Source organism: Anopheles coluzzii, chromosome 3 (genome assembly GCF_943734685.1).
Source record: "Anopheles coluzzii chromosome 3, AcolN3, whole genome shotgun sequence".
NCBI lineage: Eukaryota > Metazoa > Arthropoda > Insecta > Diptera > Culicidae > Anopheles > Anopheles coluzzii.
Window position 1 is genome coordinate 33,978,815 of NC_064671.1, and position 27,411 is coordinate 34,006,225.

The 27,411-nt window shown below is 42.7% G+C and overlaps 2 protein-coding genes across 3 annotated transcripts in view; one reads left to right on the forward strand and one right to left on the reverse strand.

The window, feature by feature from the left end:
• LOC120954785 (zinc finger protein 235-like) overlaps nt 1-27,411 on the forward strand; it is a 241,899-nt gene that overhangs the window by 12,267 nt on the left and 202,221 nt on the right. The gene's annotated exons all lie outside the window — the stretch shown is intronic.
• LOC120954789 (uncharacterized) lies at nt 1,045-7,030 on the reverse strand. Of its 2 annotated transcripts, none has more exons than XM_040375029.2 (5): nt 6,760-7,030; nt 4,541-4,607; nt 2,305-2,511; nt 1,859-1,969; nt 1,045-1,762 (listed from the first exon to the last, which is right to left on the reverse strand). In XM_040375029.2, the coding sequence occupies exons 2-5, from the start codon at nt 4,599-4,601 to the stop codon at nt 1,533-1,535; spliced, it is 609 nt and encodes a 202-aa protein (XP_040230963.2). In that variant the 5' UTR covers nt 4,602-4,607; nt 6,760-7,030; the 3' UTR covers nt 1,045-1,532. The 2 variants fall into 2 exon arrangements, with proteins under 2 accessions (XP_040230963.2, XP_049465136.1); XM_049609179.1 differs by lacking the exon at nt 6,760-7,030 and adding an exon at nt 5,504-6,744.

Here is a 27,411-nt window from a genome sequence, read left to right on the forward strand (position 1 = left end):
CCCGTGATGATGATTTAAATTGGACTTTCCTTATCCGATTTGTATCGTATTGTTCTTGTCAAAGGGCTGACGATGGTCTCGTTTTACCTTTCTAAACTTACCTAGTGATCTATTTTTTGTTCGGTTGACCTATCCTGGACGAGATTTTGTGTGTGTTAGTAGAACAGATATTGAGAGTTTCATTTTGAATAATTAGTTTACCTATTAAAATGGGGAAAAAGTTGCAATTAAAATAGAAATCTTCCACAAAATGCTCGATAATTATCCGCTAGTATTAATTAATGCAAATTACTTTCAGTATAGACTCAGTTGGATTGAATATTGTTCGTATTTTAGCATGTGGAATTATTAACAAGAGCTTACAGTAAAGACTCCAATTGCTGTTTAACGGCTTCCCTGAAGGAATGTTTTATGATTTATTTGGAATAATTTAGTTAAATGCGTCTTTTAGATCCAACACATTTCATTTGAGGAGGAAAGTGTGATATTTTGTCACTTTGTCATTTAAAAAATGTCATAAAAAATTAACTGAAGTGCTTTGCAAAAATTAAAGTATTAGTAAAAGGGTTAGAAGTAAAAAACGAAAGCACAAGTAATGTAATGTATGGTTAAGCATGTCTACTATAATCTATTTTCTCTAATTTAGTTTTTCATTTTATTATATTTATATATTTTGTAGTATTTTGATAAATATATCTATTGACTAATTATTTTTTTGTTGAGTAGTAAATGTTGTTGAATAAACTTATCTACTTTTTCGCACACAATGGTTAGCCGAATGGTTCAGTTGCTCATATAGGGTGACATCAAAACACTTCGCTAAGTAGAACTGGAAGTAGACACGATTCCAAACGAGATTCGATCTTACATTCTGTGCTGTATCAATCCAATCGCTTACCATAACACTGTTTAGCATGCCCCGTAGCGGGGGCGCTAATTGGCGTATAAAAATAATTGTTCTCATCAGCAAACGAACCTCATTCGCACTTTTAACTTCCATTTAATCATTTCTCTCTTCAAAGGCAATTGAAAGCAGTCATCGCGTTGGTGGTAAATTTATATTTACATACTTTATTACACTTTACACATTTACTTTACACAATAATACAACCGTGTTACGGATAATGCCTTAGCTTCTTCTAGCAAGGTAGCATCTTCTCGGTACGTAGGAAGGTATGGAGTCAATTAAGGCAAAACATTTACAAAAGATCATCATTGTCGGCAAGGATTGCGTGGTTTATCCGATTTGGTAACAAAAGTATAGAATCTTGTATGTGTATGTGTGTGTATGTGTATAATTGTCTGCGTGTGTGTGTGTAGTCTAGCTGGCTAGTGGGAATTGATGAGCTGGTAAATCAAACCACTTCAAACGAAACAACTTCGCAACGGAGTCACATTAGAGCGCGCGCACGCGCTCGTCTCTTACAACACTACGGGCCAACTAAAAAATAAATAGTGATGATATTTTAACACGTCGGAAAGAGGAACGAGTCCGCTCTCCCTCGTCCCCGCTCTACCGCTACCTCTTCTTTCTACACATTAAAAATCTCGTCCACCAGCTGGCGGGTGATGACTCGGTGCGGTTGCGTCGGATTGAACTTGGGCCGCTGGTACAGCCGGGCATTGATCGAGTACAGCCGGGGCGAAAGATCACAGCGCACGTTAAACCACCAGTCGCACACGAACACCGCTTGCGAAAACTGCGTGCCGTTGGGGCAGAGAAACGTCGCCTGCCGTCCATCGATGTCGCAATAATGCCATCCTTGTTTCGGTAGCGTGTGAAGAGTGTTTAAGAGGGAACATTAGTGCGTGCTGAGCGCTGAGTGTGGCCGATTGGCTTTTGGCAGCGCTGCCTTACCTTGGCATCTCGTGTCCATATCGGCGAAGAAGCCCGGATATTCTTGCTCGTCGCAGTAGAAGTTCGTGTACGGTATGCTGGCCAGTATTGGGTAGTCAGTTCCTGGCCGGCCTGTTGCAGGAAGAGCAAAACAAAAAAAAAACAAAAGGTACTTAAAGCTGGTGGCCTTCGAGTAATGGCGCCATAGAACTTTGTTGGAGCGAAACAGTGAGAATAATGAAAAATTATCAGCTGAAAAAGTAACATGCGCAAACAATCGACCCACAAAACGGACATCCTTAAACAAACCAGAACCAGCCACAATAGTGTGTGCTTTTTGGGATGCTTTGGGTGCTTGTTTATACCGGCTGCCAAAAGATACATCAATCAAACGCAACTCAAGGTTCCGAAGCGAGAAGCGACCAACTGTCGGCGGCAAATTAGCATTTAAATGAGCCACGACTTACCTGGAATGGATTTGCCCAGCTCGAGATACTCCTGCACGGAAGGGCTCAGAAAGCCGGGCGGTATGACGGGCACATCCTGCTGATTGCTGTTGCTGCTGCTGCTCGAATCGAGATCTTGGCTCGGCTCGGACCCGGCGTTCGTCTGCGGTGCGTTCGATGTCCGCACGTTCCGACCACGCTTGGTGCGATTTTTTTCCTCGTGCCCATCTGAACGATAACGAGACGGCCGGACCGGGAGAGATAAAATTAATAGAGTTATTTTCGGTTCTGCTTTGCTGTGCGTAGGAGGGGGGGCTCTTGCAGGTGGGAAGAAAACACGACGATCGTAAATTCAATTTAATGGTACTAAACGCTTGCCGGCTGCGATTGGCCAAAGGGGTAGCTGTGGGGTCTTTTTTCTTCTTCTTAAGATCAATAATTATAAATTAATTTGAGAGTGAAACCGTCTAATTAATCGCTTTTTGGTGTCGGGTTTCTGAAATCCACCCTAACAATCCCTCCAAAGGAAAGAAGCGTTAGTCGTTCAAAATTAGCCCCTCCGTTGGTTAGGGGCTTGAAATCAGACCGTTCGGTGTGTGTATATTAATATTTTAATTGCATAGCATTACGGGCCAGCGATTAAGTATGCAAAGGCGGCAAAGGGAGGCTAAATTTGGGAGCCTCTGAAACGAGCCTATCAGCCCATCTATTAGCGATTTGAGAGCGCGCATGCAGCGTGGGGTGATATAAAAAATATAAAATGACGAACAGAAAACAAAGACTGGCAAGAGATGGACCAAACAAGCTTTCAATGTGATTTTGCCAGGGGAGAGCAATTGATAAAATGTTATTTGGTGTTGACTTCTATGGTTGTAAACAAATTTTATTTTGAACTTTGTCAAATATTTGTTTGGAAGTTAGCAAATCTTTTAATTGTGATAATCGTAAACTGAAAACTGATAAAATTTACATAATTTAATTAATGAAAGCTCAATTAATTGCAAAAAATATCCTGAATTTATGTTATTTGAGTTGCTTGACTGCTTTCCCGAAACCCGAAATCACGAAACAAAATTGAACAGACAGCTTAAAATAAAGTGTCATAGCTGCCACTAAATATTTTATTTTATATATTCAAATGCGTCAAAACGCATTGCCTGTAAGCTAATCTAAAATATGTGTGATATATCCAAAAATTAAAATTTTTACTTACACCATTTCTAAACATTGTTCAATCGCAACTAAACATTTGCTGTCCCAAACATTAACGTACGTTTGCATTACGTTTGCGTTTGGTTCGTTTCTTTGCTGTTTATGTTGTTGCAATTGGATTATTTGGAGCTTGAATATTATTGATTTTGTACTTATTGAAAAGTCAACGATAAATTATTGATGGTATCGAGGTAAATTATTGGCAAACACACAAAAAGCAATCATCCATGCAGCAAACGAATTAACGATTAGTTACGATTGAACGAAGTTCAGATAGGTACCAGTATTTCATTTGGCCGTTTAATGTTTACTCACAGTTGAAGAATGCTCAAAAGCAGCACAACATTGTTTATTTGGGCTCGAAAACGGTGTAAAATGTTTCCACAATTTAAATATTTACTTATAATTAGTTTCATTGGTATATTACATAAGTTGTAAAAATTAGTCTCATACATAAAATAAATTGAAAAAAAGTTCAATTACATTTACAAACAATTCAAAGTCTTTAAAGATTGTTGATTTCTCACCCCTGCATTGAGCAAAAAAAAAAAACGCCGCCATCGCCCGGCGCGCGTAAATCAAACACCAAGTCAAGGAAATTGCCGAACCGATGGGCAAGGCCAAGACCGGCCAAGGCGCGCTTTTGTTTCAAATTGCAGTAGAGGGAGAGAGAGAGGGAGAGGGAGCCAGGGAAGGACCCATAAAACATAAATCACGCGGATTTGGAAGCGCCGCATCGTAACGGATTCGTAAACCAGCACGAGCGCCCGCCTTGGAAACGTCCTTCTGGTGGGGAAGAAAGATGAAGTAACCAAAGTGTGTGCGCCCCTGCGCAAAATGGGCAGATGGGCAACAGGCACACACACACACACACACACACACACACACGAGTGTTTGGTTCGCACCATCGTGCGACATTTGCACACTTCCTTAAGTGAAGTTAATCCCCAACACAACACACAAAAACACAGCAGCGTCCCAACACAAGAGCACACAGCACAGAAAAGGGGTGTTGTTATGTAACGCCCAGCTCCTGCAGGCTTACCTATAATTAGTAGACACCCAAATATCAGCAACACTACCGAATCGACCCGCCGGAGAAACATCGTGGCCTGTGATAGAAGGCGAGAGGGAAAGAAACGGTGATAAAGTTATAATTTTTATGCGCGAGATGACACTTTGAGAAACGATGCCACACACAAACAAGAAAAAAAAAAACAGAAGAGAGAAACGAGGCGCCGCACAAAAGGTTTTCAAACGTTAAGGCCGGGCTACATTGATCGTACTCTCTGGTGTAATTTTGATTTTCACTGGCGCACCTGGCGGCGGCTGACCGAAGCATTTTTCCAAACAATTTGGGCCGCTTCAGAAAATATGTTATTTTTCCATTTTTTTTACTTAAACTGGACTGGAAAAGCTATGCAATTGATAGACAAACATATTGTGGAAGTATTTCAGCCGTTTTCGCATAAAAAACGATGAAAAAACAACTTAAATTTGAGATCCGGCATGACCATTCCCTCGATGACCAAAAAAAGCTTCCACCAGTCGCCGCCAGATGCGCTAGTGAAAATCAAAATTACGCTTGCGAGTACGATCAATGTAGCCCGGCCTTTAGATTTTGAATCCATGCGTCCGGGGGATCGTTTATGTTGTGGCACGCAGGGTTGTTTTTTTGTTTATTTGCATACGGTTAGCGTATCTGCCAGACTTCACTATAACACTGTCCAGTGGGATTCTGCACATGCAAAAAACTAGTCACACTCGGCGAAAGAGCGGCCGACATGCAAACAAGCAGTCCAAACGGGAAAGGCCACTTATTATCGCATAAGAGTCGCTGCTCTCCTGCTGGGCTGGCCCACGCAAGAAACAAACACACACGCACCACTCACATCTACACACACACACGTGCGCGCCCGCGCCGCTAGTCGCTGGAAGATGTTACAGGAAGATGTAACGAAAGATGATTGCTATTATCTAACTTTGCATGTGCGCAAACAACTTTTACTTTTTGTTGTTGCTGCTTCTTCTTGCTCTCCTGCTGCAAACACACTGCGGGCACAAACACAACACCCGTCGTCCGCGGGCGAACGTCGAAGAACGAATCCGTGCCGCGGGAGACCTCTGACTCAGGCAGACCCGTGGCAGTAGCGTCGTCCGCGGGACACAACGCCGTTGAACCGTCGCTCACTCGCTCGCTCGATCGCACTCTCCCTCTCGCAAGCGCTCTGTGCGCGCGCTAGATACGTTCACTACGAAAGACTTCAATGACGCGAGAAGCGACGAACGCCGCGCGACTGTTCGATGACGATTTGCGCTCCGCTTGACCCTTGAGACTTGGTGGTGGTGTTGCTAGCAGCAACCGGAGCAGCATCGGTGCGGTATGATTAATGCACACCACCGACACACCCACATTAAAAGAAGGGAGCCTGCACTGCATCCACACACACTCTCACACACACACACACACACACTAGAGGCAGCGGGTGCCTTTTTGGGCAGGGCCTCCTTATGTTTTGGGCTGGGCAGAATATTACGTCTTTGATGTTTTTTTGTATCGATCCTGGTGCATGGGCGGGAGAGGGTGGCAAGGGTGGTTCGCTCTAATTTGTGACCACACCGCGCACGACCCAATATTCGGAGCGTTCGGTTTTTGCGGGCGGACGCCTACCCCCCCCCCCCTCCTCCTCCTCGCTCAATTGCAAAACTCAATGTGATCAATGTGCCGGGGCCGCCGGGGAAGAGGTTGTGCTTTGGAGGGCGATCGAGAAATAGTAAGTCAGAAGCACAGGGGCACACACACACAGCAGCAGCAGCATAGCACCAAACCGATCTGGGTAAATGTCAAGCACCGAGAAACGTGAGAAAGAGAGAACGCTTTTTGTTGTCGTTGTTGTTGGGGCCCCGCCGATTGTGTGTTGATGTCTGGACGGCTTGGTTTTTTTTTCTGCTTGCCTAGCGCGCCGTGCTGTTGTTGTGGCCTTTCGAGCATTGTTCGATGTTTAAGCAAACGGATCTCAAACGGTTTGTGAAGGGAGGGAGCACCAGGAGAGAGAAAGAGAGGAGAGAGGGTGGTGATACATGCATCACCTTCGGAGGTGGTTTTTGCTCGTGCGGCACGGTTCTTGATTAAGAAATAATTAACACCAGAAGTCACACCGTTTTTCATTTGTTTCTGTCTGATTCGCACGATCTTCAAGGCCCTCTTCCCCCGCTTGGGGGGCCACCCGTGCTAGAACATTATAATTGGGATCTTATTCGCACCTTCTTTCTAATCACTATTCACACACAAACGCAGCGCAAACACAGAGAGCGTGTTACGCGAGGGAAAGATAGGGGGGGAAAAGGATAGAATCAATCGATCGAAACACTGGTTTGATGGACACAAGACACACTAGTACACTACACTACAGTAGAACGAAGGTACTACTACTACTCGCAGCGACCCCGCTGCGACCCATGCGAGCTCTGCGACACAGAACCACAAACGTGCTGATCGCGTGCAACCGTCAACACATACTGATTCATTCAAGCCCGCATCCGCTCGCAAGATCGAGCGCAGCGCTCGTATGCTACCAACTAGACGTACACCGTCCCGCTCACACACACGCGCCGGAGGTAGGGGGAAAGCGGGGCTAAATGGGCATGTTAAGCAGATTAACGATTATTGCTTGGATTTTTTACACAAAACACAATTATTATCACATTATATGTCATATTGATCTAATTGATCTAATGATTAAAATTGCAACGTTTTTCATTCATGGAAATTTATGAAAATGAAAGTAAAAATGAAAAATACCAACATAAGCTCGCGTTACAGCTCCATTGGAATTGATCGTGAAATTTTAAGTTTTTCTGACACATTTCATTAAATATTAATCAGAATACGGCTTATCGGACACCAAAAGAAAGGATATTGAATAAATAAATTAAATGCATTTCCTCCGCTTTGTTCTCGGTGAAAAAATAATGGTCAACGGGGAATCACAAGGAAATGCATTCAATTCATTATTCCTAAATGTTTTTCAGTTTAAATAGTCGGGGAATTGAATATCCTTTGTTTTGATGTACGTTAAGCGACATTATGTTTCATATTCAATGAAATATAGCAAAAAAAAAAAACCAAAATTTCACGTTCAATTTCATGCAAGGTCTAAAGCGACCTATAGCCTGAAATAACGTGCACATATGAAAAAAGGTGTAAAATAAGAGATGATGTTTCACGTGATGCTATTTTGACACGCGGGGCAAAATGGGCATAGCCCTGGGGCAAAATTGGCATATGTAAACAAAACGTGAATCGTCAAAAGACTGGTGCAATGTGGGACACAACAATAGCGCTTAGGTAAAGGTCAAAGCTTTTGCGCACGTTTCGTGAAATGTATTCTTTTCCTATTTTGTGTTTTGCTGTTCATGAAAGCCCTTCAATTTTTTGCAGAAATGTATGATTAAAATAAAAATACACGTTTCAATCTACTAAATAGAATCTTTTGAAGCTGTGTCTGTTAACGTTATTGTGTGAACAAATACAACACCATAGCCTCACCAAGTGCCAAAAGCATGACTGCCCGTTTTGCCCCAAGGATGACTGCCCATTTTGCCCCACGTGAAGCATTTTCATAATATTTGTTATATTAATAAAAGTACGCATTCATTTGGCTTTCAAAATATGCCTTGTTCAATTTCCACGCATCCATGTGACATTACTTAAAACTTATTTTCGAAGTGGTAAAACATACATGCTTTTCTTTTCTTCTTTCTTCTTCTTCTTCTTCTTCTTCTTCTTCTTCTTCTTTTTCTTCTTCTTATTGTTATTATTATTATTATTATTATTATTATTATTCTAAATTACGGGTTATAAAACTTACATGGTGTTCATAGAACACTGCAAAGACTACACGTTATCCTTGCTGTGAAATTATGCTTAAATAAAGGGTGCCCATATTGCCCCTTAGGCTCATTTTGCCCCGTTTGCCTCTACGTTATGCTCCCGCACAGCAGACAACAATCATCAGATCTCAGCTTCTCTTCCCTTCTAATTCAATCGGATCGTGGGGGTGGGGGGCGGTGTTTTGCGGGTGAAAAAGGGGGGTGTCTTGAGATGAGTTTTTTTTCTCGCGATCTCACACCCCGCTCAAAAGAGCGAGAGAGAGAAACTAAGAGTTATCGTGTGCCCATGCTTCGAGGGAGATGGGATACCGGTCACCCTCACTGCCTGTGTTGGATGCTGTTTGTGTGACCCGTGCAGCGCTTCCCCCTTTTCCAGGCGGCGTGAGGAGTGTTCCCCTTTAGCCACCCACCCGCACGCACGACGCGCGACCTTCTCTGTAGCTAGTCGCGCGTAGTTTGAACGAATTTTCCCCGTTCTCGCCGTAGAATACAATCGAAAACAGTGTCTTTTCGGTGATGTGTGCCTTTCTCAAGATTCTGCCGAAAAGCTGGAGGAGGTGGTTCAATTTTGTGGCCTTCTTCTCTTAAAAAAAAGCGAATGTTTGAGATGAGATCATATACCACTCACCCACCACCCACCCTTCGCTCGCAGTCATATGTGGATCAACCCTGAAGCGAACGGGAAGAATCAGCGCGCGGTGATCGCGGTTCTGGTACGGCACAACAAACAACAACAACAACAACAGTAACAGTTAGAATGAGCTCGCCCGGGTGGGAGGGTATTGCTGCGGGTTGACTTTTTATGATCCGGCTCCGGAACGGTTTCCGAATGCGCGGAGCAAGGACACACAATCGAATGGGAAAGGCTTGGGGGATTTAATTGAAAGGCCAGTCCCTTTTGGACGGGGGGCAGGCTGGTTGGTGGCCCCACACTGGGAGGCAGAATGATCTTTGAAGCGGAAATCAATAGTTGAGGTTTTATTTGGGCAGCATGCTGCTCTAATCACCAATTAGGGTGATAAAAGATCAAACTTAAATGGGGTGGTTTAATGGTGAGGGGTTTGTTCTTGATTTGGTGTGTGCTTGAGTGGAGTGTGTTTTTGGCACTCGGAATTAGTCTACTGACCGTTGTACAGTAAATTCGATTCAAAAAACGACAGACACGTAGGCAACACTGGGTGCCCGGCCCTGCTAAAGCGATCTAACGAGCGTTTAGATTTGTTTCGGTGCACCGGCAACAGAGGGCGCGGCTGCACCCGAATTGACCGTTAAGATTTGAACTGCCTGGCTCTTGTTTTTTGCACTTAGTAATTGGGTTTCTTCTTCTTCTTTTGGCTCAACAACCGATGTCGGTCAAGGCCTGCCTGTACCCACTTGTGGGCTTGGCTTTCAGTGACTGATTGATTTCCTCCCATAGCAGGATAGTCAGTCCTACGTATGGCGGCGCGGTCTATTTGGGGATTGAACCCATGACGGGCATGTTGTTACTTCGTACGAGTTGACGACTATACTACGAGACCGGCTAATTGTAATTGGCGAGTAATTGGGTTTATTCATGTAAAAAATAGAAAAATAAGTACATCTTAATCCTTTTTCTGTCACTCATTGTGAGGTTATTGAGTTGTTGACCTCGCTTTTCTTCTTTGATGGAGGTAGTGTTTAAATTATGTTTTATCTTTTTATTGCGCTTTGACGATTTAGCCAGGAACTGAGCATCCTGAAGAAACGAAAACCATGCCTACACGGTAGTCTTTGTCAACAATGGCAAAAGCTCCGGATAACTAACGGAAGGTTATTTGCAAGGTCTTACATTTATTTGTGATTGTGATTGTGTGCCATGCTTTAAAGCAGAGATGTCAAACTAGTGGCCCGCGGGCCAAATGTGACCCGCGAGGTCTTTCGGAGTGGCCCACGACCGCTTGAGCCAACATTTATTTGTTGAATTGAATATTTTTGTAAAGAAACAACTCGCATTTTAGCTTCAATCTCATACTAATGTATAGAACCCGGAATGTCCGGAAGTATCTTACGGAATGAGGTTTTGGAACATCAAAGTACTTTGTGACAAAAAAAGAAATTTCTATACGAAACCGACTTGGAAAAATTAACAAAATCACTCAACCAACAGGAATTTAAAACGCAAGCTTTTAATTCTTGTGGCATATTGTTTTAGGAAAGGTCGAAGTCCTCTTTACGTATCGATGCAGCTTAGAACATCTTACTTGTGCAAAACATTTAGAGAACAGATGAAATCAGATGTCAGCACAAACACGTATTAATTTTGATTGGCTGTTACAAACGATCACAAGCTTTCCATGAGGCATCCTACCAAGATCAATGTGTTCAGAGAAAAAAACAGGTGGGCTTATGACTCTGTTGAAACTGATAAAGATCTGGTTTTTGGATCATATAATATCATAAAATACTTGGCTGCGGCCCGTGCTACTATTTTCAGTAGCATTTTGCCCCGAGGGGTCAAATGAGTTTGACATCGCTGCTTTAAAGGGTGCAACTTTCTTTCAAATAAAGGACTAGATACAAGATAAGCTATTAAAAATTAAATATTTCAAGGTTTCTTCTGCATGAAAGAGGTTTAAAATAATGTAAAAAAGCTACCTCCTTAACTAAAGCTCTAAATATCAAAACAAATGCCCAAATGGCGTAAAAACAGCCATTCAATCCATTAAAAACTTTTCTCAACATTCAATTTCATCAATACAAACGAAGCATCACAGTGAAGAACCACACGCTCTGTCACAAATCCAAACTCCCTGGCACGAAAAATCACACCCACAACCGATTGAGCTGATTGCTCCAATTCCCCCTTCGCTCTCCCGGCTGGCGAACACCCGACTACACCAAACTGCCAACCCAGTGCAAAAGCATCCAAACCAAACCATGCAAACAATCGGGTGCGACATGTTTCAAGACCGCTTTGTTCCAAGATCTAAACTTCAGAACCCTACGCTACGAGGGTTCTCTCACCATTTGGCATCGCGCGTACGTTGTTCGCGCACGACACAACTGGCGGGACACGATTCCGGCACGTTCCGGCAAACACCTTCCCGGGCTAGAAACTGCTTTGCTCCACCAGCACACACCGGCCAAGATGGGAACGACGTCGGTCTGTTGTTCTGTGCCTCGTTCTGTGCCTGTCCCGCTCCGGCTGTCCGTCCGTTCCATTGACAGACACTAAATGAGTTGGACATCTGTCTTTCGGTTACGGGCCGGCGCAAATGCCCGTAAAATCCCTTCGTACGTATGTGTGCCGAGGCTCCCGTGTACCAACGTACACAAGGACGGCAAGAGCGATTCGAGGATGTCGGTGCCGTACGATTAGGATGCGGTGTTACAATCCTTCAATGAGGATTGAAATCCATTGTTTTTTTTTCACCTCGGCTGACCGGGTGGTCGGAAAACGGTTTTGTGTGTCTCGGTGGCAGCATTTTAACGCTTCAATAGAGCAGGCGTAGGAGAAGAACGGACGTCGAATGTCGTTGGATTGGAAATTGTGCGTGGATGCGTTTTCCCCTAGAAGTTTTTGCGGCGAAGGGGACCGTTTTTTGGGGTGTTGGGGGGCAAAGAAACAAATCTATTTCGTGCTGCATATCGTTCCGTTCCGATGAACTTGTCTAGCACGTACTCACATTTGAGCAGGGAATGTTCGACGGTTCTAGCAGAAGGAACAAACCTTCGTTGCAGGCTTGTTAAGGTGGTTTAATAACTCAAGAATTAGGTCTTCTTAAGCTGGTTTCTATGCGTTTGTTTGTGTGAAGTAGGCTTAAAAATGCTTTTTAAGCATATGTTTAATTGAAATAATCCTAAAAGTAGGCAAATCTCATTAAAAAAAACCCTAAATGTATGCAAATATTCATAGAAAATGTATCTTATAACCTTTTCCAGTAGCTTTTTAAGCCTTTCGAACAAAAAACGTCCAATGGGAATGCTTTTCTGCTTAGTGCCATTGTATGCAACGGTGGCTGAAACTCCACTTTGGACCCAAGAACTAATTTTAGTTCCAGAATGCTACATCGTTTGTGGAAAATCACACACCGGCTGACTTCTGCTGCGACGGGCAGGAATGTAGGCTTATCCTGCTACTGATTACGCATCGGTTTTGTCTGTTTCGGTGGGTGAATTTCGATCCCGGGTGCTGTCAATGATGGGTGACAGTGTAACCACGTTCAGGAGGAAAGTTTTAATTAGAGTCACTAGACAGGCAGTGGGACACGCACGTAGCATTCCACATTTGATTGTCGAATAGTCATCTTGTGGAATGGATGCTTGTTAAATTGGATTTAGTTCGGCAAACTCAATCCATGTCATTTCCTAATGTCATTTCCGATTTGCTCGTAAAGGTGTTAATGTTTCGTGCTGGGAATGCATTACGAGCATCACCAGCTCGGGGCCTAGCTTTAAACGAGCTTGCGACCATTGCACAAACCCATTACATCGCATAACTTTGCCCGAATTAACACCTTCACGGAATTATCTTTCACTTGTGTCACCGGCCACCGACAAAACCCATCCATTCAATATCTCTCCCTTGAGCTCCAGAACTTAACCTTAAGCGAGCGCATAAAACGTCGCTGCTCGCCGAGGCTCCAGATTTAACGAGAGGGGTAACCTTCGGCGCGCGTGTGCATTCACTCTCGGGTACGCGGGCCAAACCGTCAATCACGGGCAGAAGCTATTGCACGTACGAGGGGGGAGAGAAGCAGAAGCTCGCATGCAAAGTACCTGTGCGGAGGGATGGAACGCACTAATAAAACCTTCCCCCTCGTGCGTCATCAAAACCCTCAGATCAAAATAATTAGACCGCAGCGTACTGTCGCTGCTGCTGTTGGTGCTGTCTGGTCCGTCTGCGACGCACCACAGACGGCGGTAGTGCCAAGATGCGAGCGCAGCAGCAGCTGCTGCTTCTTCGGTTCGGCTGCGGTGCGTAGCCAAGGTCAGCCACAGTCACAGAAGAGAAGCCATTCGCCCGCGTAACCGAATCCAGCATCCGCAAAAAGGAGCGGATGTATGCTCGGTCAGCTGTGGCGACGGTGTTTAACGGGTTTTTGGACCGGAGAGCGGTGTGCTCTAGTTATGGGGCCGATCGTGCGTGGTTGCGCCTGTGAGTGGCTCAAGGGAAGTGGTTCAGTTGTACGCGGGGACACGTGGTTTCGACGGATGCTTGAATCGAATTAAGCAAACAGACGCCAGAGGTTTGATTAATTTTCGGTTCTGCGACAGGCTTCAGATTAACTGCGTTGCAGTGCCGCCGGTTTGCTGTGTAATTGGTTGTTTCGAGCTTCATTTTTTTTAGTACCTTTCTCTTTACTCTAGTGCGTAGCGTGCTTCTGTCTTAGTCCTGAATGATTTTGGTATGATTTTGTATCCCAAAACATTGTTTAATTTAACATTTTATAATAATTAACATTGTGTTTTAAAATGTTAATTATTTTTTCTTATTTTTTCAAATGCTTAGTTTATCGGTAAGTTAGTCCTTAATTTTCATAGTTTTACAGTTAATATCTTTAGATTGATTTCGTTAACTTATTCACTTCATTTCACTTCACTTCACTACTGCTTCTGTTGTTTTCTGTTCTCTAATTCTTCAGCTTTGTATTAGATTAGTTATTTATTTCTGAAGTTCTTCACTATCTTTGGTTCTTGCGTTATTAAGTTTTTTTACATGTTTTGTTAGTTAGTTCTTATGTTTTTTGGTTATTTGATTGTATCCTTAGCTATTTAACTAGTTTTTATTTCTCAGTTCTTTTGTTCTTTAGTTCATTAGTTCTTTAGTTCATTAGTTCGTTAGTTCGTTAGTTCGTTAGTTCGTTAGTTCGTTAGTTCGTTAGTTCGTTAGTTCGTTAGTTCGTTAGTTCGTTAATTCGTTAGTTCGTTAGTTCGTTAGTTCGTTAGTTCGTTAGTTCGTTAGTTCGTTAGTTCGTTAGTTCGTTAGTTCGTTAGTTCGTTAGTTCGTTAGTTCATTAGTTCGTTAGTTCGTTAGTTCGTTAGTTCGTTAGTTCGTTAGTTCGTTAGTTCGTTAATTCGTTAATTCTTTAATTCTGTAATTCTGTAATTCTTTAATTCTTTAATTCTGTAATTCTTTAATTCTTTAATTCTTTAATTCTTTAATTCTTTAATTCTTTAATTCTTTAATTCTTCAATTCTTTAATTCTTTAATTCTTTAATTCTTTAATTCTTTAATTCTTTAATTCTTTAATTCTTTAATTCTTTAATTCTTTAATTCTTTAATTCTTTAATTCTTTAATTCTTTAATTCTTTAATTCTTTAATTCTTTAATTCTTTAATTCTTTAATTCTTTAATTCTTTAATTCTTTAATTCTTTAATTCTTTAATTCTTTAATTCTTTAATTCTTTAATTCTTTAATTCTTTAATTCTTTAATTCTTTAATTCTTTAATTCTTTAATTCTTTAATTCTTTAATTCTTTAATTCTTTAATTCTTTAATTCTTTAATTCTTTAATTCTTTAATTCTTTAATTCTTTAATTCTTTAATTCTTACGCTATTTATGCAGTTGGTTAATATCATTCTTTGAATTGCTCAGGCCTCCAGTTTTAATTAGTTTTCCATGCTAATAGTTTTTCAGTTTTTCTGTTCTTATGGTTTTACTCTTGGTTTACATATTCATTGATTATTTCTTATTTTAGTAAATTAGTTCTGTAATCACCTGGTTCTTTACTTTTGTAGTTCTTTAATTATTCAGTTATGTAGTTCTTCAGTTTGTTCTTTAGTTATTAACTCATTGCCTTATCTAACCTAATCCTGCTACCAATAACTAATTAACCTTCCACTTGCAAGCATTATACTAAGCTGAGTTTGAAGTTAATTGTGTGGCACTCGGACAGAAGCTCCGATAAATCTACCAACTGATGGATTATTCTGAAAATAAATAAAGCTCAGATACGCTTGGGATGTTAATCTTCGGTACCCCGAAGCCAAGCACAAATAAACAATACTACCCGCTTCTCGGTCACACAGTCTCAAGTACCTCTCTGCCGGGCCGATTCCTCCCTCACTCCCCGAAAAGAAGTGCCCGAGTACGATTTATAGTGGGTCCGCACGAGGAAAAGTCAAACTATCAATTATACACAGCCCAGCACGGGCGGGAGAACCCAAAATACCGAGACAACGTGACAGTTCCATCCGGCGCGCGGTTGAAGTGGTTTCGATCTCCGGCACTGGGGGAGTTCCCTTTGGGTCGTGCAGGGTACCCTCCCCATGAGGGTGGCGAAAGTTGTTCGGAGTTCGAGTGCGCAAGAAAACCAATTTTCGGGAGGGCAGGAGCTTTGCTGCACAAATCACTGACTGAGAGCGCCCGAAAAGACGACGGTATTTGGCACGAATGAAGTGTGTCCGGGTGAGCGGGTGTGTATGTGTGTGTGTGTCTGTGGTGGAGTGTTTATTGAATCTCGTCTCGTGTCCATTTCGGTGGTTCACGGGGACGAGAAGGACGTGGTAAGACGAGGGTCCATCCAGTGAACCCGCGTGGAGGACATCCCACGAGCACCAGCAAAATGTGGGCCACCCGCTCGGGTGTGCTGAGTTGTTTTTGGGGCTTCTGGGTTTGGAATAAATTTCCAAATTTTTCAATTAAATTCTAACCATAAATCTACTTATGGTTTTGCGTGTGCACAGAGGGGGAAAATAGGAGAATTGCTCTGCTCTGGGTCGAGCTTTTCCTCACGTTGTGCGGCGGAGTGCGGTGCCGAGGGAAAACACAGTGCAGAACGGACGGGCGGTGGTGGATGGTTGTACCGTTTCGCAAAACGAATAGCGTTGGAGTATCTATTTTGCAGTCAACGGTGCGGTATTGAGTGGAACCATGGGATTTCCTCTTGAAACAAACTTCAGGAAAAGTGTGCAAATATTCGAAAACAAAAAATATAACGCAAAAGGTTTGAGGTGGAACCCTGGCAGGTTGGCGGGGACAATAATAATTTAGCTTAATTGAGAATGATATTGGAATTGAAACGATTTGTGGCGTTCCATTAGAAAGCGGTGGGGAACCATCGGCAGTTTTTTTTTTTGCTTTATATTTTCCGAGGGGGCAGAATATTATTTTATTCCTGCGTGCGTAAGAGTTGTGGGGCAGACCACAGGTTTTGGGGATTTTTGGGCTTGTTTTTAATTTATTTCAAGTGTTGACCATTGCCACCATGTGTTGTGTGCTTTAAAAAAGGTATCGAAGGGCAAGTAATGCCAGTTTAAACTTTTTTTGAATAACACTATAATATTAATTTATCTTCAAGAATATTAAATTAATATGAAAATAAAATATAATTTGGGAACATTTCAAGAATATGGTTTGAACATTATTTTGGTGATTTAAATGTTTTAAAGAGTTCAATAATTTAATATTTTTCGGATATTCCCTGATTGGATAACAATTCTTTGTTTTTATTTATAAACCGATATTACTGTTGATTTTAAAGCATCAAGCATATTTCAGTTCGGTGATTGTAGTAATCCAAGCAAATGGCACGAAAAATGAATTGGAACTTTATAATTCAAAATTTCTTCATGAAATGTATAAACAGCCTTTTTTATTACACTGTACGATAAAGATAAAACAATAAAGCTATTATACTGACTATAAACCTTGGCTGAGCGTGAGGTTTTGAACGTTTCATTATGTCACTTCCATTTTCCTATTTGTTCTTTCCTACCTTTAAATCCATAGCAATTGCTGTTATTCATTTTATTCCCAACTTTCGAATGACGATTTTTCGGACGAAAAAGTGTTGATTTCTTTTATTTATTTACTCATCACACAGAATAAAAAAAAACAGCACAACCCACAGTGGAAATACTCGACCCCTACAATTTGGACGGCAATACAGTGGGCGAGGGAAAAGTTGAAAGACAAATTACGGGGAAACGGGGCGGAAGCAGGCTGAGCTGGATCGTGATCAAATTATTCAAATTATTCGCATCATTTTCCGATTGAAGAACTTTTCGGTCACATTTATCAGGCCAGGAGGCCTGCCAGGAGAGTCCGCTGGCTGTGATAAGAATGCCGGGTCGCGCGGCAGCTGGTCAGCATTAGTCAGTGCGGGGGAGAGGTGAGATGCCATGCCGGGAGAAGCGTTCCCTGGTGTTGAAGCGTTCAACATCATTTGCTGCGGGACGGCGGCGAATGGTTTCGATTTTCGCGCTGTGTGTGTGTGTCTGCTGGTAGCAATTAACGGATGCTCTTGCTTGCTTCGCTGTTTCCACCATGCCTAGAACGCAAGGAAGCTGGGCAAAAATGAGCTCAGTTTTGCGCCAGCAAGGTGGCAGTAGGACGAGGTTATGCATGAAATCGAATCGAGCGCCCGCTTTTGTGCCTAAAAAAACGGGGGCAAAAGTTTCAAGCAAAGCTATTTAAAGCTGGGAAGAAAGATGGTTCTGTTTTGGGGCGACAAAGTTCGTTGTTTGCGATACGATTTATTTGGGGGGAGGATAGAACGTCAGGATGAGTATTGACTGAGTAAATAAAGATTTATCAGTCGCTTTGCTTTCAGAGATGAAGCAAAGACGCGTTTTGGGGGGAAAGATTACGTCGAGATAATACAACCAAACGAGCACTCGAATTAGCTCAATCTTCCTCAATCGGATAGCGGTCTTCTCCGAACTGCAGCCGGCATTTGGCGAGCACTCCTCCCTTCTAATTTTGATTCGAAATGCATACGACTGCCTGCACTCGTGTTCCGGGAGGTTGCCGTTACGTTCCAGATGCAGCGGCGTAATTAACTAAAGTACCTTCAATTCAATTCGTGAGGGAGTGATTTACTGTTGACTTTGCAGTTTAGCAAAGTTTCTACCGCTCCCGGCAGATTGGGGTACCTTTTGGCTGTTTTGCCACTGCGGGAGGGACTTTTGTTTGGTGCTGTTAGTGTGAAGGAGAAGAAAGAAACGGAGAACGGCGAGCTGTGCAGTAAAGTCATTTGTTTAATAGATTTCTGTACTACACTGCTCCCGTGCTGCTGAACCCCTAAATTTAAACCATTCCGGTGGAAATTACTTCCACTCGCAGAAATACACATTAGCCCCGTGAACGTCTAGGAGGGAAAGAGAGTTAGGAGTTAGAGTGGCAAAGGCCCCTCCAATGCACATTATGGTTAGTCCCTGTTGCATTAATGCATTTTAGTGCATTTGGGGAGGTTGCCTGCTGGTGGTGGGGGCCCTGTTTATGGCGCATTAGCTTGCAATGAATGCCTTCCGCGCCGGTTGTGCGTAATGAGGACTGCTACAAAGGGTCTGCATTAACCAGCTCGTATGATAGTGGAGTTGAAACATTAAATAAGGGCTTCAATGTTAGAATGATACCGAAATTAAACAAGTCTGTGCAAGGTTGCATGTAAAATAGACGGCGTTTATCATTGCTAATATTTATAAAATATTTTATTCAATTTGAAATAATGCAATTCTAATGTATTTGAAATGAAACAAAATTGTCTCAAAACGTCAAGTAAATATTCTAAATATATTTTTGTGGAATAGATTTCAATGTGTAATGTAACGAACATCATCGTACAGCAAACTAAAGCTGCGATTATAGTGCTGAGTTTTCTTTACACCATATTGCATACATTTAGAGTCGTTTAGTAAATTGTTAAAAGTATACGCCTGCAGGTATGCAAATAGTATTTTATTATTTTTGAGTAATTTTGATGATTTTTTTTAATAGTTTATGAAGCGACAGCCAAAGAACCTTTCTCCATAGCAAGAATTCGGTGACAAATGTTAACAGTTTTTCACTTTACTTGCGTCAATAAGGAAGAAACCAAACCAAACCAAGCGTTTCGCTGCCCGGACACTTACATTTCTAACCATTCATCATTATCATCTGCTCTTCAAGTAGTTCATGATGAAATCAATATGATTTCACATCTATTTCTCATTTGTATTCTTTCTTTTTAAGTGATAATTGCTGTTTCTTCGGGTATTTGCTCTAAAACCTCAATCAAAATTCGGAGCTGCAAATAGTGTAAAGGCCGGGCTACATTGATCGTACTCGCAAGCGTAATTTCGATTTTCACTAGCGCATCTGGCGGCGGCTGGTGAAAGCTTTTTTTGGTCATCGAGGGAATGGACCTGCCGGATCTCAAAATTTAGTAGTTTTTCCATCGTTTTCCATTGCAAAAATGGATGCAATGCGTGCAAGACATGTGTATCTACGTTTTACAAAACTTTTCTCCTCCGATTTAAGTAAAAAACATGGAAAATTAACGTATTTTCTGGAGCGGCTCCAAATTGTTTGGCAAAATGCTTCGGTCAGCCGCCGCCAGATGCGCTGGTGAAAATCAAAATTACGCGTGCGAGTACGATCAATGTAGCCCGGCCTTAAAATGTCGATTACTTCGTGATGTAAGACTGCATACGTTCATCGGGGCTGTTATATTAATTCAAATAAGTGCATTTGCAGCTAGTGTCAATGCTCTTTTTCTCACCCATTCTGCTCCCTACACAAATCCGCAAGGCGTGTGTATCGATAATCAAATCAGAAGCTCCATTGTGCATCATTTTTTCACCCTTGATCTTGATTAAATAAAGAGCTGATCTACAGTTGATCCGCTGAAAAATAAATTCCTATTAGCCTGCCTTTCGATAACACACAAACTGCACCACCATTCCTCCCAAAAACGACGGGTCCCGGCAAAATGAACACAGATTGGATTGATCAAATTAAGCAAACGGTGGCTCTCTTCAGCTCCGTTCCCAGGACGGGTACCGGGTTTCGGAACGTCAAGCTAACTCCACCGTGTAGTCAAAAAGGAAGAGAAACGTAACGAAAAAAAAAAAGAGAGCAGCAGATCGAACGTTGCCAGATCAGTTCCTCCCTGTGCCGTGCCGCCCCGCTACGCAAAGCACCGAAGTGCAAACGGGGCAATGAGTGCATTGTGATGTTGCACGTCAGTTTGAGGTTATAGCTATCGAGCCAGCCCGTTTGCAGTCGTTGCAACCCCCGCCCAAGAGCAGGTAAAGGGAGATGCGCACACAATCAGCGACAGCGAGAGGGGGCAGGAGATGAGCCCTGAAAACCCAAACGGAAATTGGCACTTTTTCCACGACGCAATAGTAATTCGCTAATGGAATTTGACCATCTCGGATGCTGCACCGGTTGCTGCAAGCGACCAGACCATGCTGGAATTGGTCCTTGTGAATGTGTGTGTGTGTGTTGAAGTCGACAGAAGTCAAGTTCGATCTATTATTGATGCTCGTTTGCTGCTGCATTTTGGGGCTGCAGTCGGTGCAGTACCATGGCCGCTGCAGAATCATTCCCGATGCTCGAGGACCAACCAGTTTGCGTTGGCGATTTTTTGTGTCCGTTCTCCGTTTTTGTTGCTGCTCGACTCGCATTATACACACACCGAGCGAGGGTGGATCGGTATTTGAAGATGAGCTTAATGTGTTTATTTGATTTGGCTTTTGGAAGTCCGTGTTGATGGAGCAAATGAGTTCATTTCGCCTTCCACATTAAAGCTGTTGCTTTTTTTAAAGCGATTTTTTAATCGATGTGTGGGAAAATTTCAAAACATTACAAACGTATTGAAATTCACTAATCTCTTAATCCTTCACCATGACTTCCGAGCGGTGTTGGTTTTAATGTCACATGAATTCAATTAACTAGCGCACTTATTCGGTTGCAATCGCTCGAACCCACCTCGACTAGACACCGACACGCACAAACAAATCATAAATTTTGTTCCACGATCCGGTCACTCCGGTGTTTGGACAGCAGGAACGATTATGGCACTATCAATCAGCGATAATTAAGTGCATCGTTAGCATGGCAAATATTGATGGCAATTATGCTGAGCAGTGCAGTGTAATACGCCCGAGCACCGCACCGCGCAGCGAACCGTTTGCCGTGTGCATTTGGAACAAGCATTAATTTTGCTTTGTTCAACTCTCTCTCCGTTCTAGTTGATGTCGCACAGTACGGCCCGTATTGCATCGAGTCAAGCAAAACAAATTCCAGCAACTCTCGGGCGTTTGTTTTTCTTCTTGCCCCCAAAGTGGTGAAGAATTTCCTTTTTCTTCACTTTCCGCACCTCAGTACCAGGGCCGCGCGGTGAGAGTTTACGTCTTGATTAAACAAATTAAGAACTATTGAAAGTTGCACTCGCGCAGAGCAACGCTTCCGCGCGGACACTTTTTTCTACTTTTTTCATTGCGCTCGGCATCGTCCCGGAGGTTCCGGAAATGGTTCCACTGCAAGGTTGGTGGGGAGTTGGCGTGGGAGAGTGGTAATATTTAATTTAGCTTATCAAAAACCACGCCGGGGTGGAAGTTTGCGTAAAACGTGATGAAACTTGCAGTGAGATCGTGGTCTTGGAAATAAGGGAATTGACATCGTGTCAAGATGTCTTAGTTTGTGAGTTGCTAAGTTTGGTACGGGGTGAAGTGTACGTCTAAGGGTGAAGGTATCAGTGGTGGGAGTGTTGTTAAGTCTTGTGAAAATAAGTTTATTGTTGTGATATTAATATTTAGCTGTGGGTTGGGAGATTTGCATTGTAAGCATCATTTAATGTTTTGGAAGGTTCGCTACGGATTGTTCAACAAGCTTACAATCATTAGTTTTGGAGCTAAAGAAGATTAAGAAGTTCAGTTACGGTTGTATATATGGCTGGACGCCTTGAGGTATGCAATTTATTGCTTTATTAACACCTTTGCTTATTATTATTCGAAAATAGTATAACTTCTGGCGTTGCTTAACGTACTTTAACACAATTTGCATATCTTAAGAAGGGATGCTTTCTTTGCGCAGCCTAAATGTATGCAACCTTCTTCACAAACTAATAGTTCATGGAACAATCTAAGCAATGCGATAATAATCTAGTAAAACCCATTCGAATCTTGAACATATTTAAATTATAAATAAAAAAAAAGCTGATTGACCATATTTATTGTATTGTACTTAGGCAATAGTTTAGCTCTAAAACTGTTTTATTTTTAAAACGCAAAGCACCACAGCACAACATGCGGCGCAACGTCAACGAAAGTAATATCAAATCAAACTTTATTAACGTTGTCATGGGACGAAGAGTGCAACTGTCTGACGTCTTCCGAGCTACGGCGAGCTAAGGCGCTAAAGTGGTTGTAAATATATTTTTCCCGTTTCTCCACAACCTCTTAATGGCCCTTGAAATACAAAATGGAGGTAGCAAAGTTGCATCCTTGCTTGAGGAGCAGCGACAGAGCGACTGTTTAGTTAGTTACCACTCCCCACGGTCGCAAGTCTCAAGCATCAGCGAGATCAGGAACCTGTTTGATGATTTGTGCCAACTGCTGTGATATTTCTTTCTTGCTGCCTTTTTTTTCATTTCAAATCGTCGTAAAAAGTTTACCGTCAACCCTTGATTGCGAGACGGTACGTACGTATGTGTATGTGTGTTTGGTTGAAGGATGTGTCTAAAAGATCCGCTAAAACCCAACCAAACCTTCTGTACCTGTTGCTCACTGTTAACTCGTGAAAGGGGAGAAAGTATTCAACTCAAGCAGAGAAGCAAAAAAAAAATGAATAAAACCAAACCGTAAAGCAGCGTCGGACGGTGATGCTTGATGATTATAAATTTTTGTGCAATATTTTTGTGCTGCTGCTGCATGGTGCAAAAGTTCACCACCAACACCCACACATCGGGAATGGGGAGACACGGGTGTCGGCCGGTGCATGTGGGAGGTGAGATATCACCATTTTACTTGATTAAAATCAACTTTATGTCTTCGTGTGAGAAAGTTTTCCCCGTCCTACGGTGACGCTCGAGACCCGGAGACGATGATAATGAATTGGATGCTGCTAAAAGAGATGCGCCCAAGGCACGCCAGTTTCCCGCGTGATGTGCAGAGGAGTCAGTCAGTCAGTTTGACTTTGTGCGAAGTCTTTTGGTAACGCTTTCTGGCTCTTATTCGTTTTGGTGTATGTGCGGCGCACACTACTGCGCACTCAGTGGCAGATCTCAGTTAGTCAGAAAGGAGTTTGAGATGTATTTTCGTACTTCCGAGTCGTCTCAATGAGAGAGAAAAAAATAAATCCTCCAGGAAGCAAGTTCGGTGATAAACTGCAGAGCGTGTAATGCTTGATACCATATTCACATGCGATTTTTGAACGATAGCACCTTGGCACGATGCAATCTTGTCGGTGCAAAAGCGAAGGTCGAAATCGTAACGCTGCACAACTTTGACTTAGGGAGAGTGGAACAAAAATGAAAAAATGGTGGGAAATGCGAGACGATTCGTTACTATTATCGGTGCGGGGAATTAGTGTGGAGTGCTAGAGTGCTCCTTCCAGCACGGCGATGTGCGTGTTTGCGTGCTAGGTGTTGGTTTAAGGATGGTCTCACTACCCTTGAATCGACCGTCTCACACCATGCTCGGTATCGGAAAGTCAGTTTAATGTGCGCCGGAGCAGGGCGTGCGAAGCTGCGAGTTTCGTGACGACTTTCGCGCTCTCTCGCCCTCGTCGATATCGGTGTTCTGCTCGCCGAACTTCAAGCTCAAAGTGGGAAAAGTTAATTCGAGCGAGAAAAAGTTAAATGAAAAACTGTCGTGCGAAAATCTTAAACTGGCCAAACTGGGTGACGGGTGTTAAGGTGCTGTACCCGTGGCGGGGTGGAAAGCCAACACGAACAAAGTGAAACGCAATCGATCGGAAAACGCCGGTGCAGAACTGTACCAGTACTTTCCTGTATGGGAGGGTTTGGATGTGTTTGTGTGAAGTGAACTCAAAATTACTTCTGACTTTTGATGAAATTAAACTTTTGCCTGGTCGGGGACAACGAACATGTTGGGCGAAAAGTGTTTCTGTGCGATTGAACTGCTGTTGATTTTTTACAATCTTTAGAACGTGTTTGTTACATTTTCGTCAAGCCTTGCCTATACTGTTTGTTGCTGTGTGCAATTTCAATTGATAGTTTACATGAAAATATATTATTATACTGCAAAAGTTGTATGTATTTTTGCGTTAAAAAATAGCTTTAAGGCAGTATGATAGAAATTTGTTCTTCTGCCTCATTTCATTTCATTTTATAAAGCCTGAATCGAAAAATCTTCTCATAAAAGTGTGGCTCAATGCTTTGTTTAAAATATGCTCAAATCAATTCATTTCCATCATTCTCAGCTTCAACTAGCTCAACCCACCAAGTAGTCGTTAGCAGCCTTAACTTTACGACTAATCATCGATCCATAAATTAATGTCAAACCAACTCAATCGTTGTCACACCTGGCAGCAACGGCGGGAACTTAAGTTCAGTACCGAACATTAGCTCGTCAAAGGGGTGCCTGATTGATCTGGATTACAAAAACAAAGGCCGGGCACATTTATCTTCCCGCAAGGCGGCTCCTGGTACCTGGTTAAAGAGCTTACTGGGAAAAGATGCCGGAAGCTGGTAGCATGGGACGATGGAATTTTGATCGATTTTCGCCTCTATTTCGAAAGGGGTTCTAATCGGAAGCTAATTAATCTAAGGCACAGAGGAAAGGGATGGGGAAACATTTTACAATGCGGAGCAGCAGCTTCGATTCGGTGTAAAAATCGACAGCAGAACGGCTTAGAAAGGAAGACATTAATTAAGCCTAATGATCGGTTGTGCAGGAGGAGAAATTTTACTACTAAAAGAAGTCGTTGAATGGTGAATACAGAGCAGAATGTTGCGAAAAGTCTCGTTAGCATCTGAAGGAGAGTATTTTATGGTAGCAGTGAATCATTTCCTGAGAAAGCTAATTAATTACCCGTTGGAGCTCGTACAACTGTCAACTTTAAGATATGTGATTATTTTTTAATCCACTCGTTCTAGTTGATGTTAAAAGTGTTGTGTTGTGTGTATTTATTAATTTAAATTTATCTGTTGTTGCAAATGCTGGCTTCTCAACATCGTATTGAAAGTTAAAAGCGCCTAAATATATGCAACATACACGCTTTCTGTACCTTACTGCGACTTGGTACTATTTTAAAGAATTTTAAACAGGTAGGCTTTAACGTATTATGGACTTGTTCTTGTTTTATTAGAGCTTTGTTTCCAATTTGATATTGTATTTTTAATAACTTCATTTAACCTACTCCACTCCTCTGTGGCAAAATGATGCAAACGGCATTCGTTTGCCTACATGCAAGCGTTCGGTTTATTATTAAAAAAAAGCATAACTAACCCGCAATAATCTTCGTTCGTTCTAAACAAAATTGTAATCTGTTAAAGAATAATAAACGCATCCATTATGTGTCTTCCCGTTGCGTATTTATATAATTTGATAAAGTATGACAGTTACGGCCCTATTCGCTTTGCTACGCGCCTCCAAGTAGGCAATCGTTTTTACAAATCATCAAAGGTATTGCCTGTTTGCAACGTAAAACTTGCGTTCAAACGGCTTGATTGGGGCAATTTTTCTGATCCACAGTAGCAATGCAAACATCATCAGCCTGGAAAAATTGCCAACCAACCATTATAGGTGCTTTTCCGCACGATTGACTTAATGCAGCAGGAATAAAGAATTTCTTCCTGGAGGGAACACCTTCAATGCCATGCAAAACTACTCCCCTCGTGTAGTCTGTTTTCACATTTTATTTTTTTAATTTAAAAAGAAGCAAAATGAACAACAGTGATAATTACTCAAGCAGCAGGATAAGCTCCGGCCGTGCAATGTATAATAAAGATCTCACACCACTGCTTCGTGCACCCCGAAACGTTCCGCTTCCTGTGTAGGGCAAGGATAACACGGGCAGATCAATTAACAACAACACAGATTATGTGTGTATCGTGTGCACAGAGGGGTTGTTCCGGGACCGGGAACGTCGTTCACGCACTGCGAACGCATCTCCGGGCCCGCTTTTCGCAAGGAGCGTTTTCCACTCAAACGCACATTGGGGAAGCTCACTGGACCAAAACCAAAATAACTAACCCGGCACGGGATGCGGCACTGCACTGGGGACGGGACCGAACGTTGGGAAGAGAAACACATGCGGATGTGCCGGGCGTTGCTGTGGGATGATGGGACAAAAGGTGTGTGTATAATAAACTGCACCCAGCATCGATCGTTCGGGGTAAATGTGACGTGAGTGCGTCGGCCTTATCGTCCCTCTTGCTCAGCCCGCGAAAAAGGGGTCCGCTTTACGCTCGGTGGCCCGAAAACGGCCTGCTAATAACTATAATGAGACCGGTTGGCTGGAAATTGCAACGCGTTCGGTAAGGGGGGAAGAACAATAACAGTTCGGGAGCACTGCTGTGATGATGCTTTCGTAAGCGAGATTTATTGTGGTAAATAATTGATGTAAATAACAAAGCGATAAAATTGATTATAAAAATCTAGAAAGTCTGAATACTCTCCTAAAAAGTGTCTAAAATTCTCATCAAAACAAGACCCCCTTTTCATCCTACTGGTGCTTTCTGCAAAGATGAATCGGTATATAAATAATCCAATCCAGCACCCGGTCGGGGCTTTATCTATTTGACCTCATTAACAGATGGATCGGCCAGTATCCCACTGGCCGATTCCAGCACAAAACGGAGACTGGCCCTTGCTAATGGTGCGGTGGCCCTACTGGCCAGTGTGGCCCGTTTGCTCTGATGAAGTCCAGAGCGTGTTGATGATGATGATGTTGCACGGGCAGGCATTCCTAACCGTGCCGGGCACCTTGATGCATTCGCCTGTACCGCAGTTACCTGTACCCCATGGACCCGGTTCGTCGCCTACTTCGCCAGGGGTTTTTTGGAATGCGCGCTATGTGCGCCTATCTGCAACCCTCAGGACCGCCCGAGTTGATGCTTTTGATTTAACTCATTAGGCGCAGGCAAAATGCATTGAACCGAACACACACACACGGCCACACCACATCACACCCAGCTCCACGGCGGTAGAGAAAATACGCTTCACGTACGCACAAAGCCTTTGCGCCACGGCTGCGAGTACGAGTTCTTCGGAAGCATCGAGAACGGGCCCGCTTTCTCCATACAGAGCATCGCACACATACTCGCGTTCGATAATTATAACGATATAAAATTAAACACGAACGCGGTACGGAACCGAAACCG